Raw genomic sequence first — 21365 nt, forward strand, 5'->3', positions numbered from 1 at the left:
CCATTTGACCCAGCTATTCCTCTTCTGAGTATTTTCCCAAAAGTATTAAAAACATCATACCACAGCAATATATGCATACCCATGTTTGTAGCAGCACAATTTGTAATAGCTAGATCCTGGGAACAACCTAAATGCCCATCAACTGAAGAATGGATAAAAAAAGATGTGATTTTTTATACAATGGATCATTACTCAGTCATAAAGAAGGATAAACAAGGTGTTTATAGGTAAACAGATGCAACTAGACTATACTCGTAAGTGAAATAAATTAGGCTTGCATGTATAAAAATCACATTGTCACCCTAGTATGAGAAACTGAAATAAATTTTATATATATATATATATATATATATATATATATGGTAGTTATATCACTAATTTTTCTTACTTCAATGAAAAGAAAGGTTTGTGTTAATATTGTTTGGACAATTAAATGCAGATGTCTTGTACTCTGAGTAGCTAATTTAAAGTTAACAATATGCCATGTATTAACTATTTTCACCATCTACCATGTTTTGAAATTTTGTTATTTTTTTCTTTAAAAAATTCAATATATGCAGGAAACAATTTTGGAATGATGTTTGCAATGGTGTATTTTTAAAGTATTGAATTAAAAATAATAAAAACTAAAGTAAATAGAATATTAAAAAAGAAGAAGAGCCTTTTCAAGAAGAGCCTATTCAAAAAAAAAATAAATGGTACTAGGACAATTGTATGAGTACATTCATCATAAACCCTTACTTCACATCATATACAAAAATTAAAAGACTTGTCTTAGGTACATTTCTCTTGTTGAGATAAAATATCTGACACCCAAAATGAAGCAAGGGAAGGTTTATTTTTTACAGTTTTGGAGGTTTTAGTCCTTACTCAGCTGGCTCCAAGGCAGGATGGCATGGCTGAGGGGCAGCCATTCATAGCCACTACAACTAGCAAGAGCAAACAGAGCAAAAGAGGGCAGAGCACATCTCCTTCCCACCTTTACACTGCATGCTAGTGCCACCCCTGGGCAGGTGCAGTACTCACAACACCAATTCCAATGCCAGACAATGAACCAATCATGAACACCAGACCCAGCTGCATCCATGACTGCATAAGACTTAACAGTGCATCTGAACATAAAAAGGCTCAAAAACTTAAATGCAGGAGCATAAACTATGAAACTTAAAAACACAGCCATAACTCTTCATGATCTTGGATACGATGATGTATTTGTCTTACATACAACATTCAAAGCAGCAGCAACAAAAGAAAAAGATGGACACATGAAAATTCATCAAAATTTTAAAGTTTCTTCTTCAAAGACAAGCCACTGAAGAGAAAAACTTCAATTACTGTATATCAAAAACAATAGACTAGTATCTAGAATACATAGACACAAAGAATTCATAAAACAATAAACAGTCAAAGCAAGGGTGGGTATTTTGAGGGTCTCAATGGCAATATGTCTTAAGCTTTTCTAATTCAAACATTCACCATATATTTTGATTGTATCTAGTACACACAAAGATGCTTTATGTTATCGGTCATCAGGGAAATACAAATAAAGTGATAATGGCACACAACTTCATACTCATTAGGATGGTTATCACAAAAAAAAGACCAATAACATAAGTTTTGGGAGAAAAACCTGGTCAGAGTATAAGAAAACCAGCTGCAAGTTTCCATGAGATGGAAGAAGAGGCAGACAGAGCCAAAACTAAACAGGTAACTATTTATTTGGAACTTATAGACAGAAGTGTTGTCAAGGGCAGTAACAAGACCAGTAAGTCCCCATGATCTGGGTAAAAGTGACTTCAACCAAGCTGGAATGTATTTGGTTTATCTCAAGATAGTATCAAACACACTAGGCATATTCCTGATACTGATGGTGTCAGGTGTTTAGAGCGTTTCAGACACCACTCTAATGATTTTGTTTATTTATAGTATGTCTGGAAACTATGAAGGAGAGGGTATCGTGGTGACTCAGGGACAATCATAGTAGTTATAATTCAAGACAGTTGTAGACAGGTCAATCTGGGTTCCTACAGTTGGCAAGATGTTGAGAAACAAAACTTCATATACTCTTTGTGGGAATGTAAAATGGGAAAATTGCTCTGGAAAATAAACAGCAGTTCCCTAAAAGCTAAGCACATAATAATCATATAATCTAGAAACCTTCCTCTTAGTCTCAGTCACCCTGAAATGCTCACATTTTCCAAATGAACACAGCCAAGAAGGATGACAATATAAACCCACATAAATATGTAAACAAGGGGCTGCGGATTTAGCTCAGTGGCATAAGCGCCTGCCTTGCAAGCAGGCAGTTGTGAGTTCAATCCCTGGTACCGATAAAAATGAAAAAAAATATGTAAACAAACATTAATAGCAGTTATTTGGCCATAAAAAGAATGAAGTCCTGATATATGCTACAGCATGGATGAGCACAGGACTCACTATGGTTAAAGAAACCAATCACAAAAGATCAAGGCAAATTTACGAAGACAGAAGGTAGCTTTGTGGCTTTCTAAGGCTGGGAACTGAGAAGTTGGGAAGATACTGACTAAAAGGTAGAGTATCTTTATCCTTTAAACATTCCAAAACTGATTGTGATGATGGCTGCAAACCACTGACTTACACACTTTAAACAGGCAAACTGTATAGTTTGAGAATTAGATTCCAAGAAAACTATTATGAAACAAAACAGACATTCCTCCTCCTTTATGAGGGCTTTGGTGTACTGATAAAACTGACCACTACATGTATGTGACTCCACTGTTCCCATATAGACCTAAATACCTACAACTGACAATCCTTTGCACTTATCTGTGACATGTCTATTTTCTTCTACTATACTGTGGGATCCTTAAGGCAGCCATTTGGTTCATTTTTCTTGGGATGCACAGTCTATACACTGTGTATACTACAAACATGACAGCATACAACATAATTACTTGTTAAGACTATCTGAAAAGTTGTCATGTGGAAAGGGGACTATGCTTAACATACCCCAGTAGGCAAAATGGAAGTGTAATAACATAAATTTTAAGGATTTTCAATGCGATTGGGGATTTAGCTCAGCAGCATAAGCGCCTGCCTGGCAAGCACAAGGTTGTCAGTTCAATCTCCAGTACCACAAATAATAATAATAATAATAATTTTCAATGGAGCTGTTACTTTCTTTAAAGCAGGGATTTCTGAATCTTGTAATTTCTCTAAATTGATATTCAGATTTTGAGTTATATGTATACATGGTATGGAATTTTTCTCGAGAGAAAATTTACAACTTTTATCAGAGTTTACATCACCACAAAATGGTTAGGATTCATGGCTTTTAAAAATGTCAGTGTGCTAAGGTAAGAATTTCAATTAGCAAACTTCGGTTATTGGACTAAACTATTCAAATTAGTTCCTTGCCTAATGTATACCATTTCAGGACTTGTAATAGTAAAAGAAAACTGACAATACTAGTAGCTTCATAATCTCAAATCTGTTCATTTATGCGTATTTGTTGACTGCCCGCTATATGCCAGATACTAGCAGTAAAACAGGGAAGACAAAGTCTCTGCTCTTGTGAAGCTTTCATTCTGGAAAGTGGAGACACACACACATGCACACACAGAAGTAAATAGCTAAGAAAAGTTTACTCCATTTATTACCCCCCCCCACACACACACACTTAGTAACAAAGAAAATAAACCATGAGAGAACCAGAACAATAGGGAAAAGTTATTTTAGTTGTGGTTGCAGGGAAAGTAAGGAGGTTAAATGTGAGCAGAAACTTGAAAGAGAAGGCGGCTAAGGGAAGAGCACTCCAAGAACAGAGAAAAGTGCCACTATCCTAAGTTGAGAACACTTACTACAGTACTAGCACTTGGGTTCTCAAGAGGAGCCATGTCTAATTTCCACTCTGTACCCTCTACAACTTTCACAAGATTCTCTCCCATTCCTATTCAATAGTACTACTTCATGATAATTCATCATAATGAGACTTCAAATCAGTTAAAAACAAAAAAAAAAACTTTTAGGGGAATCTTCACTGCTCAGGATCATCGTGAATTTACTCTTCTTCAAGGCAAATAATGTTATTAGATAGTGAGCAAAAATATTTTGGATTGTGCAATAAGAGACAGACAGAAAAAAGGAAATAAATCAAATATGAAAAGATATTTTAGAAGTCTCTTTCCATCTTACAAGCATAAAGTTAATCAAATTCTACTGAAGAAATCTCCTCCAAACAGTCCTACAGGAATAAGTTTTATCAATTCCAATCTGCCCACTACCACTAGAGCTTGATAGTTTGCATTTACAATATTTATAACCTAGGAGGCTCCAACTACAGCTAATATACACAAGAGAAAAAACAACTGCAGTTCAAATGGAGCTGTCCAGGAATCAACAGGTTGAACAGTTTGGAGACTAAAATCATGTCTCAAAGATGTTATGGGCATAATTTACAGTAAAAAGTGACCGGTAGAACTTTGTGGCCTATAGAGAATTGTCCCTTTTCCCTGCCTTCAGTAGCCATACTTTGACCATAATTCTGTTAACAAGCAACCCTGAATGCAGTGGAAAGGATGGACTTTTAAATACCACAATTACGTCAATTGCAAAAGATTCACAGATAAATATAAGCAGGGGGAATGTAGTGTTTTGTTCATCTTTACCTCAAGAACTGAAACTTAGGTTACTAAAGTCTTCAAGTAACATTTTGAAAGGTGCTCATGCATAAGCGCGCGCGCGCGCGCGCGCGCACACACACACACACACACACACACACCCTGAAGCAGTGAGTGCCCAACGACGAGCTCAAACTGCATAGCGAGTTAAGATAATACCAATTCCAGTTGAGTTTATTTCATACAAAACAGGACAAAAAAAAAAAAAAAAAAAGCCAGAAACTCTAAAAAGTTTTGACTCAGATGAACGGATAGGAACGAGACTGAGTGTTTTGAGGGAAAGTTGGAAGCAGCGGCTAGCAAGCGGGCTGCGAGACAGCCCACGCGTGAGCGCGTCCCTAGCAAATCCTGCGGGAGCCCGGCGGAGGGACACGCACGGCTGCGCTGGGTGGCCGCTCCGCCGCCGGGACCCGCGCAGACACCGCCTCGCCCGCCCCGTCCAGCGGCCTGGCGAAGGCCCGACCCCGCGGCAGCCCCGAGCCCCGGTCCCGGCCTCCTCACCTTCGGGCGCCGGCGGCGGCGGCGGCTGCTTCCCGCGGGACAGGAAGGCTTTCGGGAGCAGCAGCGACACAGCCAGGACGAGCCCCGAGGCCAGGGCCACCCGCTGCACGGTGGAGTACGCCATGGCTGCTCAGCACGGCGCCTCGCCGCAGGTGCCGGGCCCAACCCCAGAGCTCCCGGACCCGGAACCGGAACCGCGGCGCAGGCGCTCGCTCGCTCGCGACCCCACGAACCAGGTTGCGAGGACGGGGTCGCGCGAGGGACAAGGCGCGCTGCAATCCCGGCCGCTACCTGCGCGGCTGAGCGAAGATCTGCTCCGAGGGGCGACCCGGGTCGTGACTCGCGCTCCCCTTACAGACTCCTCCTCTGGCTCGCTCCCTCTCCCACCGAGTGCTGTGCATCCTGCCGCCCAAACACCTGTCAGTTACCCACCTTGGTTCCCGCTGTCCACCACCACTCACCGAAGGCGCTTAGCTTTATTCCCCCCCCCAAAGCTGAAAATAAAGAAATAAAATGTGTAGACTACAAGACTAAAGCGGAAAGTAGGAAACGTAACGGCAGATGAAAAATGTCAGATTTGTATTAAGATGCATAGCAACATCGTCCAATTGAGCACAATACCAACCACATTTGTAATATTTCGTAGCTATATTTTTAGAAGTAAAAATAATCACATGAAGTTGATTTAAATAATATCTTTATGTCAAACAATACATCCAAATATCACTGCAAAATCTGTTGCACCAAGTCAGTCAATGACTCAGTAGCCATTTGTAGTTTGTTGACTGCCATATTGAACAATACAAGTGTAGAGCATAAAAAGTTGGGTGACTACAAAAAGAAAGCCTATAAGAAGCAAACTTATGCATGCCTAAGAACCTATGAAGTCTTAGGAATTGGAGATATTAGTTTCCTTTAAACTCAGGGATGTAGAGTGGGGTTGAATAACGAAGGACTAGCTGAAAGTCAAGTTAAGAAGCAGGTGAGGTCCTTCAAATCTCTTTCCCAAGTTATCCCTATTGCCATTATTGGGCATGATTATCATTGATATCATCAGCATCACTAAGTTTCGGAGTACTTACTCTGATCCAGGCATTTTATGTATCATGCTTCAACTGATTTTCCCAACAACTTCATGAAGCAGTATTACATTCCCATTTTATGGAAGAGAAAAGTAAGGTTCAAAAAGCCTAAGAAATTTGCCATCAATTGCAAAGTAATTGGAAACCATTATTTGAACCCATGCTTACTCTAGAGCTTGCTCTCTTTGTCAGTTTTATTCTCTGGAGAGGATGAATCAAAGAAACTGTAGACTCATGGAAAACAAGTGCAGGTTAGGGAGGAGATGATTGATGGGAGATGACCTCTCATAAGTGCAAAGGAATCAGGTATGACTTCCAAATTGTTGGCCTGGGTGACAGAGTGGACTTTAATTCTATATAGCAGTATAGATGAGAAGATGGTGTATTCAGTTTTAGAGAATGAAGTTTCATGAAACATCCATATAGAAATATCCAGCTATATATATGCATCTGAAGTTCACAAGAGAGATTGGGGCTAGAAAAAGATGTGGAAGTCATCAACTCATACATGAAGTGTGGGAGAAGATGACATTAGTAAAAGTGCTTATGTAAAGTGGTAGAAGACCACAGTGGTAGTCTAGGTTCCAATATTATGTTGAAGTTCCCACATGTGAGGACAGGGACCTAATGAAAGTAAAGACAGTGATCTTGAATGAATGAAGAGTTACAGGGATGTTGTAAGGCGGTACAGATAAAATGAACAGTTAGTGACAATCTTCTAAAGAGTGGTGAGGGGGTTTTGGTTTGTTTTTGGGTTTTTTGGAGTTTGATTTTTACTTTTCGGTGAGGTGAGCAAGGAAGCAATTTGGAAGCATCAAAAGATGAATAAACTGTGCAACTATTCCACTCCAGGTCTTGAATCATGGGAGGAAAAAATAACTTTTACTTAGGGAAAACTGCAAAGGAAACAGAGCCTGAGGGAATAGCCTCGTGTTTGTTAGAATAATAATTAAGAAAAAACTTCTAAGAAGTAGATGATGTAAGATTTCTGGTGACATACATTGACTCCAGAAGGCAAAGTATAGTGGAAAGTTTGAGAAGTCAGAGAAGAGTAAAAGATGAAGTCAGAATAAAATATGTGCTGCAGTAGAGAGGCTTGACCTTGTGAAAATAGATGCCCTAAAATAGATGAACTTCAGATGATGGGCTAGGTAAGAAGGGCTAATGATCGTATTATTCCTGGAGGTGGCCTAGAAAAAAGATGAAAACATGGAATGTTTAGCTAGGACCTTATTCATTGTTGCAGCCAGGTGGAGTGTGAGGCTGGGAGAGACGGGGACATCCTTAGTGGACAGGGCTCTTGGACAGCCTGGGTGCTGGGCTTGGCTGCTCCCTTTGGTGACTCATGTTGTCCTGGATCCAGGAGTGTACAGTAATTCATAACCTCTCTAAAAACTCAGATTTAATCCTCCAAGTAAGGGCTTAGTTTTTCAAATAAAGTGCTAGAAAACCGAGATCAGAATTGTGACAGCTATAGGCTGAACAATGAGCAAATAACAAGGAAGTAGAGAGAGCAAGCACAAGCCACTTTGTGTAAATTTTGCATGAAAGAAGAAATGATTAAAGATATAGTGACAACTGGAGGGAGTCTAAGGGTTGAGGGAATATTGTTTTTTCCCTAAAGGAAGAGACAAATATGTTTATACCCTAAGAAGGAAAGCATCAAAAAAAAAAAAAAAGGATGGAAAATATATGACCAAGAGAGGCTGGTGTCAAAGTGAAGCCCAGATCCGGAGCAGACATGAGGGCAAGACATTAAAAATCCAGGGTCAGTTTAGAAGAAAGGAAACAGGAGTGAGTTTAGGTCCATATTTAAGAAATAGTGTAGAGATGGTAAATCAAGGAAGTTTTTTTTCTGACTGTTTCAGTCTTGTTGGAAAAGAATGTTTTCAGGCCATTGTTTGAGAAAGAGTGCAGCGGAAAAGGATTTCTTTTAGTATGGTACAGGTTTGGAAATGGGCAAAAGTTATTCAGAAATCACTCCAGCTTGGCAAAAGGCCTCTCTTTGGAGCATAAAGACAACAGGGATTACTCTTGCTTCCCCTGAAGACCAACAGCATTTTCCAGCCAGTACATTCAGGGAAGGAGCTGGCATCCCCCTAAGCATCCCTTAGACTGGAAGCCCCCCATTCTACAAGACTGAGAAGCGGGGATGTTAGAGGACCCTAAAGAGCATTATCTCAGCTCTCTTGTTACTAGACCAAACAAAAAACTGAGTTAATTACAAAGGAAGAGGGACTTGCTGTGGATCACCCTGATCATTAGTGGCTGTACCACAATTGAAATCTGTTCCTCCAATTTTTAAACCAGGATTCTCTCGACCGCCTTACATTTTTCCTGCATGTCTGCCATTTTTGGGGGGCAATAATGGAGAGACAGTCTTCAACACAGCACCTAGCCCTTTTATTTTCTGAGTTTAATAAATGTGTCTCTTGCTTGTAGCCTTGTCTGACAGCCTGCAAGGAAATGCCTTAGAACATTTATCTTTGTGAACTGGAAGATGTGCCCATGAATCAATCCTAATGTCAAAACTTCCTTAACATCAGGGCACTTGTTGAATTCTTGTAGGCTGAGAAGGGGGTTGAGGAGAATATAATTCTAGAGTATTTAATTATAAATAATTATGGACTAAATCTGGATTAAATTGACAGTTGTGTAAAGTCTCCCTGGAAGACAGGTACATCATGAGAGATTGAAGACAGAAGTGGGGGAACAGCGGAGACCTTTGTGTCACTGTGACAAAATGTCTGAGACAATAAATTTATAAAGAGAAAAGTTTTACTTTGACTCACGTTTCAGTTGCTTGTCTCTGTTGCCTTTAGGCTTGTGATGAAGAAACCTTTGCCACAACTCCAAAAGTCCCTTATCTCTGTACATCCCTTCTTATACATAGTTCTGGCCAACACCCTCACAAACAGGCTCCCAAACTCCAATATATACTGACTCTTTCTTTGACGGATTGCTGTGCATACTGCTTCTCATGAGTTTGTTGGAGATTTTCACCTAGATTCCATTCCATGAGGATAGGATAGCATCTTCTTCCTTGGCATATTGAGCACAAAACTGATTCACAATTAAAGCACAAGGTTCTCATTTCACAAACATATGCTAGTTCTGTAACTGCTTTAAGCAACAGGAATCAACATCTCTAGGAATCAATAGCGTTTCCTTGAGGGGTCCAAAGGACCTCATTTTTTTAAAAAAATAACTGATTTTGCCTACCATACGTGATGCTACATTATCTACTAAATTTGGCCCGTAAGTGATCATGATGGTCACTTTTATGGGTCAAGTTATCCAGGCTGTGGTGCCCAGATATACAATCATATATTATTCTGAATGTTTCTGTGATATTATTTCCAAATGAGTTAACATTTAAATCTAAAATTTTAGTAAAGCAGATTAAACTTCATAATAGGAGTGGCCCTTGTCCAATCAGTTGAGGGCCTGAATAGAGTAAAATACTAATTTTCCTGAGCAGAAAGAAATTCTTAACTTTTGATTTGTACTACTACATCATCAATTTTTTCTATGCTTTTAGCCTGCTGCAGAGTTTAGACTTGCCAGCATCTAATTATAGATAGATAGATAGATAGATAGATAGATAGATAGATAGATAGATGTAGATAGGTGAGTGTTTACACATCCACATCCAGTTGGTTCTGTTTCTCTGGAAAACCCCAACTACAGAGACTGTGGCAATTTCCAAAAATTTAATTTCTCCTGTGACTGGGGCTTTTCCATCTCAAAGGAGATTCAAGGAATCTTGATGCTAGCTCTAAAGTCAATTTTAAAGCAGATTCTATAAGGAATAGTGACAGCAGTATTGTATAGAGTCACAGACCTTAATACAGGCATGAGATTGGGAGTGCTTATCAGGCAAATGGGACCAAGAACCCAGAACATGAAGGACAGGATAGCAAGCCCTGTTTTTCCAAAGTCTAGAATGAAGAGGAAAAGGAAGGAATACAGGAAATAATGGTACTAAAGAAGATGTGTTCGACCTGCACTTTAAAAGATGGGTAGAATTTTGGTCTGGGATAGGGGGATGCAATGAATGTTCAAAATCATTTAAATGTGGATGTTCAAAGTCATTTAAATGCCCTGAAAAATCATTTAAATGTGGATGTTCAAAATCATTTAAATACCCTTTCTTGATGTTATTCACATTGAGAATCACACATTATTAACATAGGATCCAACAAAGCATATTTTCTGGCTTCTCTGGTCAGTGGAATGCAGACACGTAACCGTCCCCAATCAGGCATAATCACACCTGAATGTGGAGGGGGAAGTGACTGCGTGCCCATTTGGATGGGTGTCAGTAGCAGCAGAAGTGGGATGCCGCTGGCCTTGCGGCAGCCACAGTACAGCTTCTTGGCAGGTAGAGCAGAGTCATGCAGTTCGGGGGTTGGTGGCAGTAGAGTTTCCTTAGAAAGCCCATTGTGTGACGTGGGAGGCACTGCAAGCTCCAGAGCCACAGCATCCTCATCTGTGAAAGGGAAATGATGCAGCCTTCCTCCCACTGAAGCTGTAAAAGTGATAGACCCTGGAAGGTAATCATGTGTGAGGCGGAAGCAGTAGCAGTAGTTACAGCTCAGAAACAGGTCTGAAGGAAGAAACTGGGAACTAGCAAAGAGAAAGTAGTTTTGGATAAAAACTTTTGCAGGAGGAGGCCTCTAGAAACCCAGATTCTTCTTCCTAAACCTCTTCATACATAGGGGATGCATGAACAAAAAGTTAGGAGTGTGAAGATCAAGGCTTCCTGCCGGTGAATGGGCAAGGTGAGAAAACTTTACTGCTCTCCTTGCAGATCTCTGTCTCTGGAGAATTCAGAGCCGGGAGATCACAGTTTGATAGGTTGAATCTTTCTGCCTTGAAGAAGGAGAAACAGTCTTTGGCACCAATTAATTGAGCAAACTGATAGAAATTCCCTGCTTCAGTCACACTTTGCATATCCATAATCTCTGCACTACATTTTCTATATACTTTACCCCTGGGTAAAAATTGGTGAGCATTTAAATGCTTCCTCACATAATCTTGCTAAAGCACACTCTTGCCTATAAATATTCATGCCACTGCCAAAACATTTGCAAGCTTTCCCAAAAGGTGAAATGTGTGTAATGTACTTTGTCTTCTGGGTATAAATATTATCCAGTACATTTTGGTTAATATGAATACACTAATTATTCCTGTAACCCTTTTAAAAGGGGTCATCTTCATGATGTGAATTTTTTAAAAATGTAATTACAGTAATTGGATACTTAATCTAATTAAAATTTGCTTTATCTTTAATGAAAATTTTTCTAAAGAGGCATAATGACAATTGGTTTTTTGATAATGACTATTTTCTTTCTGCAGGGGGATCAAGTTAGTGATAACTGGAGAACCAAGGTTTGTGTCTGCCGGTACCCTTGTTACTGGGCAAATATGGCCAGTCTTTGTTTTCCTTATAATTCTGAAGAGATGGAGATAGATTTTAGTTACTAGGAAGAGTAGAAGGAAGGACTAGGTGAACTTTCTCTACTCTAATAGATGAAGCTGCCCCTCTTTCTAGGAAGCAGCCCCAGCTCCATGCTGCTTTGGGAACTATAGCTCTGGGATCAGATGTAGCCATAGTGTATGGTATAGACGCTCCACCCATATTTTGCAGTCCCCCAATTCCATGAAGTTACCTGCACACAGTTTCTGAACACAGTGGGAATCATTAACATATAGCATGTCTCTGGCTTGGGAAGTGAGTCAAGTTATTATCCACACCAACTCTCAAACAATATAGGCGGGGAGTTAGCAGATATATTCTCAGAAACTCATTCTTCAGGGAACAATTCTGAGGGCTGATCCACACATCCTTTCCCAGGCATACCAGCAAGACTGAGATTCAGTGGCCCCTCCAATAGTGCACTGCTTCACACAGTTTTGTTTTGTTTCTGTTTTGCTTCCTCCATTTCCTCAGCTGACTTTTCTCACTGTTTGGCCTTACCTTCCACACAAAGCAGGGCCACTCGACCTCTTGTCTAAGTCTACTTTGGAGAGAGACTGCATGACTCTGCTCTACCTGCCAATGCAAAATTGGGATTTCCAGACAACTGTTTTCTCCACCAGATGGAGTAGGCTTGTCTAAGGATGGAGAGGGTGATACCAGTGTTCGTGAACTGAATGGAGAGTGAGTGTAGTGGTGTTGAGTTCTGATTCCACCCCCAGTACACTCTTCGCTCCTGCTCATCCTGCTTCTCTAAGGTGCTCTGAGTCCTTCCTAGTCACGTGAACTAATATATTCTTCCCTTTTGATTTTTGGTAATTGTTATCTTGCTTGAGTTAGATGTTTATCTCTTGCACCCAAAAGCATCATGATTCTTGAGAACTGAGTTTCCATCCAAAGTATTTTGTGCACTGTCTACCTCCACCGAAAAATTAGTACTATTATTAAGTGAATATTATTATTATTATTAAATGACTGATTTACTTCCAGAAGGATTTGTGAATCAAAGACCTAGAGCCTAGAAAACAGCCACAGAACAAATCAGTATAATTCTACCTAACACCTTCTTTCTTTCTTTCTTTCTTTCTTTCTTTCTTTCTTTCTTTTTGTACTTGGGATCGAGCTCACGACCTTGAGCTTGCCAGGCAGGCACTTATGCCACTGAACTAAATCTCCAGCCCTCCTTTTTGTCTTTTTCATAACTTGATTTGGTGAATGTCCACCTACTCCCCCACTTAGAGATATTTATGTAATTACCATAACTCTATGATCTTATTCATCATTAAAATGGGAAATTCTACACTGCATGTCATGTTAGCTTTACTCTAACTTTGTCACAAAGATCTACAGACAAATTACTCAGCATGAATGACCCAGTTTTGTTTGAGTCGTGGCAGGCTCTGGCTAACTTTAGGACCTCACTAGGGCTGTCCTTGTCTTTAGGCACTTTTGCCTTCATGGGCTTCATCTTCCATAAAAAATTAAATTATATTTTATGCCTTCATTAATGTACTAGTTAATTTTTTTCTGTTTAATGTATTAGTACATATTTGCAATACATAATGCATACATGTACATAACACATTTTGATCCCTTTTTTCATCCTTTTCCTCTTCCCCTCATCTTTGGATTCCCTTCTTATTTGAGAAAGCACTATTTACCTACTTCCTATTGGAAGTTATCTTTTGTTTTGCTCTTAATTCATAATTTGAGTTTCTTATATAAGAGAAACAATGCAATATTTAAAGTTGTATGTCTGATGTATTTTACTTGCCATTAACCAGATAATCTTGACTGTCAACTTGACTTGGTTAAGAGACTGTTGGAGAGGTGATTGGATTGTAAGGGCCCTAATTTCATTGGTGGGCTCACTCATTAATGAACTTATAGCTTACAAGGCTAGTAAGAGGCAGGGGCAATTTGGAGAAAGTGGACCATGGGATGTGACCTTGGGGACTATGTTTGGTTTCTGATTCCTTTGTCTCTGCTTTTCCTTTGTACTATGCTTCCCAACCACCATGAAGTGAGCAGCTCTGCTCTGCCAGGCTCTTCTGCCATGATGCTTCTGCCTTGAAGCCAGCTGATCAGAGATGAAAACCCCTGAAACTGGGAGCTAAATTAAACCTCTCAGTTGTCAGGTATTTTGCCCTAGCCATGAGAATACTAAACAGTGAGTATAAAGATGAACGTCAATAATATACTTAGGCATATTTGATTTAAAATTCATTGATCCTTCCAATTTGAAAAGAAATTAAAGCATGTTAAAGAGGCCCTGCTTGGCTGAATGCACACTTGCTGCTTGGTCAGCAGTTCCCAGTCCAGGGAGCCCAGTGTACAGTGAAGAAGGAAGCCCTGGTTTGTGCTTTCCATAATACATCATAGTTTTTCATGGCATCAAGCACCAGTGTTGACATTTTGAGAAAAGTTGCCAGCAGATGCTGTGCTCTAGGGTTGGTGGAAGACTTGTCTTGGCAGAGGAGAAATGTTTCTGTAAAGCTTCTGGTTATGCACAGGCCAGGCCCACTGGCACATTTAGATTGAATGGGGGCCGAGACAATGAGGATGAAAGGGATTTTCGGAATAAATAAAAGTAGCATTTTTCTTTAACGAGAGGTTTTCACATTGTAAAATTTAGGACTGGTTGGGTAAGGTGGCACATGCCTATAATCCCAGCACCCTGGAAGGTAGGAAGAGCACAATCTTGCCCTAATGTAGGCAGTTTAGTAACTTAGCAAGGCTTTGTTCAAAATAAAAACAACAAAAAAATACCTTTTAGAAAAACATGGGGGTGGGGTAGTTGAATGCAAAGGACCTGGGTTCAATCCCCATTACCACTAATTCATTAATTAAATAAATTTTAAAAATAAAATTTAGATAAAATTAAAAAAATAAAAATAAAATAAAATAAAATTTAGAGTTCCCCCTCTGATGACTCAGAGACAGAAGTTTGATAGCTTGGGGACTGGAAAGGGGCAACACTTAAGGCCTGTGATTTATGGTGGATCTGGGCCTTCTAGTGGGGAAAGAGCTCCTCGTGCAGGGAGATGGCTACTGAGCTATGGTTTCAGCAGGATGACAGCCAAGTTTTCCTCCTGCACTGTTTTCCCCTTTTGTTTTCTGCAAGCCTTTAGAAAAATCTACGCTGTCGTATCATGGTCCTTAAGAATAAGGGAGGGAACTGCTCCCTGATTCCCCTCTTATGAGGCTACGGCAGTGGCAGTGGCACTGAATGAGTGATAATACCAAGCCTGGCTGCTAAGGTGACTAAAAATGGTCAGCGAGGGGCTAAGGTGCAGCAGGCATCAGCGAAGGAGCAGGCTGTAGTGTGTCCAGTTAAAAATGCACTGAGACGAGGCTGACCCCAGCACACTAGAAATTAGATATCCTTAAATGGAAAGGGACAGGGACAGGGACAGGGACGAGATACTGCTTTGATGTGGTTAGGTGTCCCCAAGTGGTTGAAGTTCTTAAACATTTCCTCTCTCGGCTCATCTCTTACAGTCTCTGTGTCCAGCTATGCTGACCTCCTTGCTTTCTGCCTGGAATGCTCAGACCCTAAATACCAATATGACTCCAGCTTTCCCCTTCTGCAAGTCTTCACTCAAATATCACCTTTTTCAGAGAGTCTTCCCTGACCGACTGATGAAAAATACAGCACCCAATCTCCTCCCCTGATTTATCCTCTTGTTTCTGTCATTGTAGTGACCAGCAGTGCTTTTCAGGATCTTACTGTCCCACACAAAGGATTAGTTGGAACAATTAGTGAATTAGTTGGAACAATTGCTGAATGTGAAAGTTGAACATTTATTTTAGAGCAAAAGAGAAGAAGAAAAAGAAGCAAAAAAGTGGTCAAGGGGAAACATTCTGAGGGAAAAAGAGAAGATGGGTCCTGCACACAAGCTGGACAAGAACAAAAGGACAATGGCAGCAAAGCCAATGGCTGCCATCTTTTATATATTTTTTTCTGACATTAGATCCAGACCATCCCATCAGAAACCTGCTTGATCTTGTGTTAAAAGACTGGTATTAGGTAAAGGACTCGGGTTGATCTCATGTGAGAAGATTGGTATCAGGTGCCAGGCTTGGAAGCTGCTACTGTGCATCTGTGGTTAGCAAGTCTCAGCCACTGCCAGACCATGCCCAACAGCCCCAGCCTCATTGCTATGCCCCGGTCTCCTCTTCTACTGCACTTATCTACACCATCCAAAGCTTATTGGAGCTTTGGAAGCTTATTTCACTGGTGCCTGTTTAGAATATAAGCTGTATGAGGCTAGGGACTTTTGTTTCTTTTGTTCATATTTACCTCCTTCATGCCCAGAATGGTGCCTGGCACATAGTAGGCTTCAATGAATATTCAATAAATGGATGAATACAGATGATAATCTAGATTCTACAGATACAGCAGTTTGAAAAAGCTCACTGAAAGGAAATAAGTTTGCATGTATACTACATAGCAATGAAAACCACTATTGGGCCAATGAAATAGAAACAGGTTCACACCAAATGACTGATCACTCACATTCTCATATTTGGCGCTGATGGAATTTATCAAGCTGTAAGTGACTGAGTGGTTCCTTAATGGTGTTTTGTAGAAACTATGGCCCTGCAGGGTTCCTTCAGGGTTTTTTTTGTTTATTTTTGTTTTTCAGACAAGGTCTTGCTGTGTAGTGCAGGCTGAACTTGCTTATGCACCCCAGGCTGGCCTCAAAACTCATGGTGATCCTCCTGCCTCAGCCTCACGAGTGTTGGGATTACAGGAGCCACCATACCCAGTACCCTCAATATTTTCAAATATGTCTTGGGACTAAAACATGTTTCAGTGCAGGGTATATTAAATTTGAATGTACTCTGATTTGTTATCTAAGTTGTCAAGTTGACTCTTTAAAAATAAAGCTTTGGAATAAAGGCGATTTTCCTATGAATATATTTGGATTTTATATAAATGCACTCATAAAAAGTGATTATAAGTTTTGTGTTCCTTATTTATGGCACTTTATGACATGAAATGCAGGCAGTTAGATAATTCTACCAACGCTTTATTGAGGAAAAACTAGTTTTCTACTATTCTCTTTGAAGCTTGTGAAAAAGGTTAATTGAAGATTATCTTGAGATGTGCAAGATGAACTTAAAATATTTGCCATTTTCACTGAATTTCTCAATACTATCTGACCAAAACAAAAAAGCAGAAACAAATTGGTGCCAAACTAGTAAGTAGTAGAAAGCCTCCTTGATAGCCTTGCTTTCAATATTTTTTGAAATGGTAATTATTTTGTATTTGTTATACTTTCAGTAGTCTTTGGAGGCTTGTTTCTCTAATGAAACCGATGCAACTATGCAAAAGAAAGATAACTGAGCACTTTTTTCTTTCCAATTTTTTCCCTCATATTAACTGTTTTAGCCTTTCCATTAATTGGGCAATTAATAGTGTTCTTAGTGAATTTATTTGTTTTTATTATTTCTTCTCACTACTTGTTTAAAGATAATTTGGATATTTCCCTGAGTTTCTTGCAAATCAGTTACTTTAATTGCTTCTTGTCTGATGCCTACTGTGCAGCTGGGCCAGGCTCACTGGATGCAAATGCACTGTCCTCCTGTGTATCACTGCATCCCTTGAAGCCTGGTTTCAACCATGTGACTGGGTCTAGCCAGTGTACTGTGAGCGAAAGAGTTGAATGCTTTGGTCTGTATTGAGACAGTTTAGAGATAATGTGTTTCCTATCTCTTCTTTCTTTCCATAGTCTTGTAGCCCTTGTGTTCTAGATGATACAGATACCAGGTAGATGATCTTCCACCAGCCTGCATCCCTACCGACTGGGACAGCGACAGAACATGAACAAGAGGTAACTTTATTGTGGTTGGCCACCATGATCTTGAAATATGCCTGTGGTGCTAATTACTTACTCTCTCTCTCTCTCTCTCTCTCTCTCTCCCTCCCTCCCTCTCTCTCCCTCCTCTCTCTCTCTCCCTCTCTCTCTCTCTCTCCTCTCTCGCTCCTCTCTCTCTCCCTCTCATGTTTTGGGTTTTCCTTCCCTTAGAGATATGTGTAACTCTTGGCTCATTCTCACAGTTATAGGTTGTATCTGCTTACCGCAGCTGCTGAAATCCTGATCTGAATTCCAGAACTTTGAACTCCACTGAAGGCAGTCTATACAATACAAGTGGTGACTGCCAGGCAGTTCCATCCAGAGTCTTCTGCATTTGTTCCTGGATGACTTCTGTTCAAGTACTATGCCCCACCAGGTTATCAATTCTTGGGTCCAGCTATCCTTCACAAATCTATTCTTCTTTTATGGCAGTAGTGGTGAACTTATGACATATATGGCACAGTGAGCTGTTTATTTCATTGAATGCTCTAAAAGTTTCACCACCAGTGTTCTATGGTCTCAGCAGCTGCAGTCTGTCTTTCTGGTTCCTTGCTCCTTTGAGCCTTTCCTACAGACTAGCTTGGATGCAGCTCAGATGACTTTAGGCAGCTGGTGTTCCAGCCCAGCCGAAGCTGCACTGGTCAGGAAGAGAATGTGGGTGAAAGGTCATCTTTGGGTTTCCCTGCAGAGCCTTGCTCTCTCTCTCTCATTCCTCTTCCTTCTTGTGTCTATTGAAGTTCAGATGTACACACCATATTGAATGGGTGCTGGGGATCTAGGTGGTCTCAGCCTTCAGTTTGGCAGAATCAGGGCTTTCTGCAGTGCACTGGAGACCCACAGGAAGATGAAAGACTTAGTGCCACTGCTGCCACTATCGTTTTTACAGCGTCAGAACAATCTGTATTCTTGGGTTTTTTCTTTAAGAGGAAGTGTGGGAATACATATGATTTATAATGTAAACAATATACACTGACAGGCTGGTAATGAATAAAAGATGAGTAAATAAAAGCAAGGAAATAAATAAGCCTCCCACCTCAGCCCTGCTCTGAGCAGCAAGGGAAATGGTGGGAAGATCCCAGCACCATGGGGCAGCTGGTGACTGCTGCTCTGCATTCCTTCTCACCAGAAGATGGGCCGCCTCCATGCATACCCACTGCTCCCCAATCCCAGAGCCTCCGCAGCTCTGCAGCAGGGAATTCTTGTCATGCTTGTCCAGTGTGGTGCACAGCACAAAACTCACTAGTGTTGCCATCCCAGGCAGATCAGCCTGGCTCTTCCTGTTAGTTTCCAGGTTTCCTCATCTGCAAGTAAAGGAATTCACCTTCATGTCCCCCAACCCTTCAGGAATGGGCATTCATAGTCACCCTAATAAGTGTGATGCCCAGTATTTCTGGCCTCATTTTTGTCATCCATAAAATGGGAGGTTCTAATGGAGGATCTCAAAGAACCTGTCCCTATCTTATCCTCTGTGAGGTAGCTCTGGCTACCCTGACTTATTCCTAGAGGGTACAAGCAGGTACACATTGCTTTTTTCCCTCCTGGCTTCCAGGAAGCTCTAGAATGGACCTATTTCTCTGGGTCTGCAGTCCTTGGGCAGACTGTCGGCAGCAGATCCACGTACCTTCTCTCCAGGCCTCCAACAGGGTGGGCCCCATACCCTTTTCCCCTGATCCATATGTGACAAAGGGTACAGGCATCACTTCCTGCCCCCAGGGCCCATGTGCCCCAAAGTCCTCCTGCTGCAGCTCTGAGCAATCCCATAGTGAGCCCCTGCTCTGTGGCTGCACCTCTTGGCTTAGGATCCAATCTGCCCTCAGGAGTAACTACCTAAGGTGGAGAGTTGGGAGAGAGGAACCCAATAAGAGAGGGGATTTATACCTAGGCAGACGTGGGACAGTCAGAGGAAGCAGGCAGATAGGAAGAGAGACCTGGTACCTTCTGGCTGGGACTAGCAGGACAGAGGAGCTTTCCTACGAATTAGGGATATGAATTCTAGTTTGGACTCATACCTAGTGTAGCTCTAGATAGCTCCTTCAGCCTCCCAGCAGATGGCAGTGTGTGTATGGGATCCAGGAAGACAGTGCCTGTGATTGCCTGTAAGGATTTTGCAGATTAGAGAACAAGAGAACCACTGTCCTTCTTGTCAAACATTTGGAGATCAGATAAGGGGTCATTTATCTTGCTAAAGGATCACCCATCATTCCCATGAATTGATAAATGGAGCTAATACAGAGATGGAGGCCAATAGTGGCAAGTTTCTTCCGTCTTTTCAGGTGTTCAGTCCACTCTGGCTTGCCCAGTGCTTAGGCTCCACATGAGTCTTAAGGGTTATTAGAATTGGCTGCAGCCTTCAGCTCACTTCTATACCAAGGAAGCCCATTCCTGTTTAGTCAGCTAAGCGGCTGTAACATTTTCCTCAGCTCTTAGTTTAGAGCTTCTTCTGGGTAGCTCTCCGTAGTCCATTCCATTCTGTGTTCTGGGTCCTACACCAGAGATGGCTTGTGTGGGACCTGAGCCTATGCACACCATCCTCTAAGTTCAGCCTCAAGGAGCTGCTTCCCAACCCAAGGTGAAATTACCTATATACAAACAGGGTCCAAAGTATCAGACAGCTCAGCTCTTCTGGACTATCTCACCCCTAAGCCCTAAGTTGCCCCCACCTAGCCTGAATCATGAGCTCCCACAGGTAGACCTTTCACCTTATCCTGGTCCCTTTCCCAGTCTGGGATTCAGACATACTGAATCTGGAGAGAAATACCATGTGGACCACTAAAACCACAGTTAGCTTGACTCAAAAAGAAATACTTTAGCATCTCATTGTCTTCTGCATGGTTACTATAAACCACTCCTCTAGAACTTCCAAATATCTTTTGTCCCTCAGTAGTGTCCTAGAAAGAGCCAAGACAGTCAAGTTAGACATGACTTCGAGTTATCACTCTGCTAGTTACTGCCTATGTAATGGGGCAAATGATTTCTTTCATGAGCTCCAGTTTCCCCTTTTAAAACACGAGAATTTTAATAATATTTAGCACAGAAAGTTGAGGAAGCATTGGATGAGCCCCAGTAGATAAAAGTCTCCACTCTTCTTATTAGATTGGCTGATATGGGCAATCTAAAGAAAGGAGGCTGATCATGGCAGGTGTCTCACATTGCTCATTACCCAGGGGCCTCTGTTAAGGCGTGTGTCTAGCTGTCCCCCTAAAGCCTCATGAACTCTCATGTGGGGCTTTTCAGAGATGGCTGGAAAGTGTGTGACACTGGAATTGGCCATGCTAGGGTTAAGGATATGAGTGCTACCCTCCTAAGACTGGGTACCCTGGATAAGATGTAAGGCAGAGAGAAAAGTTCATCATTTGTCACTTGATTTTTTTTTTTTACTTGGTGCTTCCTGGTTTGCCACAAACTGTTTCTCCTCTGCAGTGTCCCGCTGACTTCCTTGAAGTCAGCAGGCTATGGATTAAAATCTGTACAAACTGTGAGCTAACTAAATCTTTCCTCCCTTAACTTTGGGTGTTAGGTATTTTGACTCAACAATGAGGAACGTAACTGAGACAACTTCTGAGCACATTGGCATCTGGTGGTATCTGGCTTTTGGGTCTGTCATTAGCTCTCATCTCCCAGCGCTGGGCCTGGGTAGGTTAGTCCAGAGAGAATGTCAAGGATTACGTTATTTAAAGAAATGCTGGTTGAGTAAAAGTTTGTAAAGTGCAGGGCTTGATATACATCTAGAGGGTTCAAAAAATAATGAATGTATTCCCAGATTTAGAGATCCAATCAA

General features: G+C 41.1%; 1 protein-coding gene across 6 annotated transcripts in view; it reads right to left on the reverse strand.

Moving 5' to 3' along the window:
* Ric3 (RIC3 acetylcholine receptor chaperone) overlaps positions 1–5364 on the reverse strand; it is a 61140-nt gene extending 55776 nt beyond the window's left edge. For 2 of the 6 annotated variants that reach the window (XM_063256683.1, XM_023561704.2), the window contains exon 1: positions 5160–5364. In XM_063256683.1, the coding sequence (XP_063112753.1) occupies positions 5160–5283 (124 nt within the window). In that variant the 5' untranslated portion in view covers positions 5284–5364. The remainder of the gene's footprint in view (positions 1–5159) is intronic. The other 4 variants (XM_063256682.1, XM_063256684.1, XM_005000190.4 and 1 more) reach the window with 3 other exon arrangements.
* Positions 5365–21365: the final 16001 nt, after the last annotated feature.

The sequence above is a fragment of the Cavia porcellus genome, unplaced genomic scaffold, assembly GCF_034190915.1.
Source record: "Cavia porcellus strain 051 isolate PalLab524CR breed Dunkin Hartley unplaced genomic scaffold, mCavPor4.1 scaffold_9, whole genome shotgun sequence".
In the NCBI taxonomy this organism is placed as follows: Eukaryota; Metazoa; Chordata; class Mammalia; order Rodentia; family Caviidae; genus Cavia; species Cavia porcellus.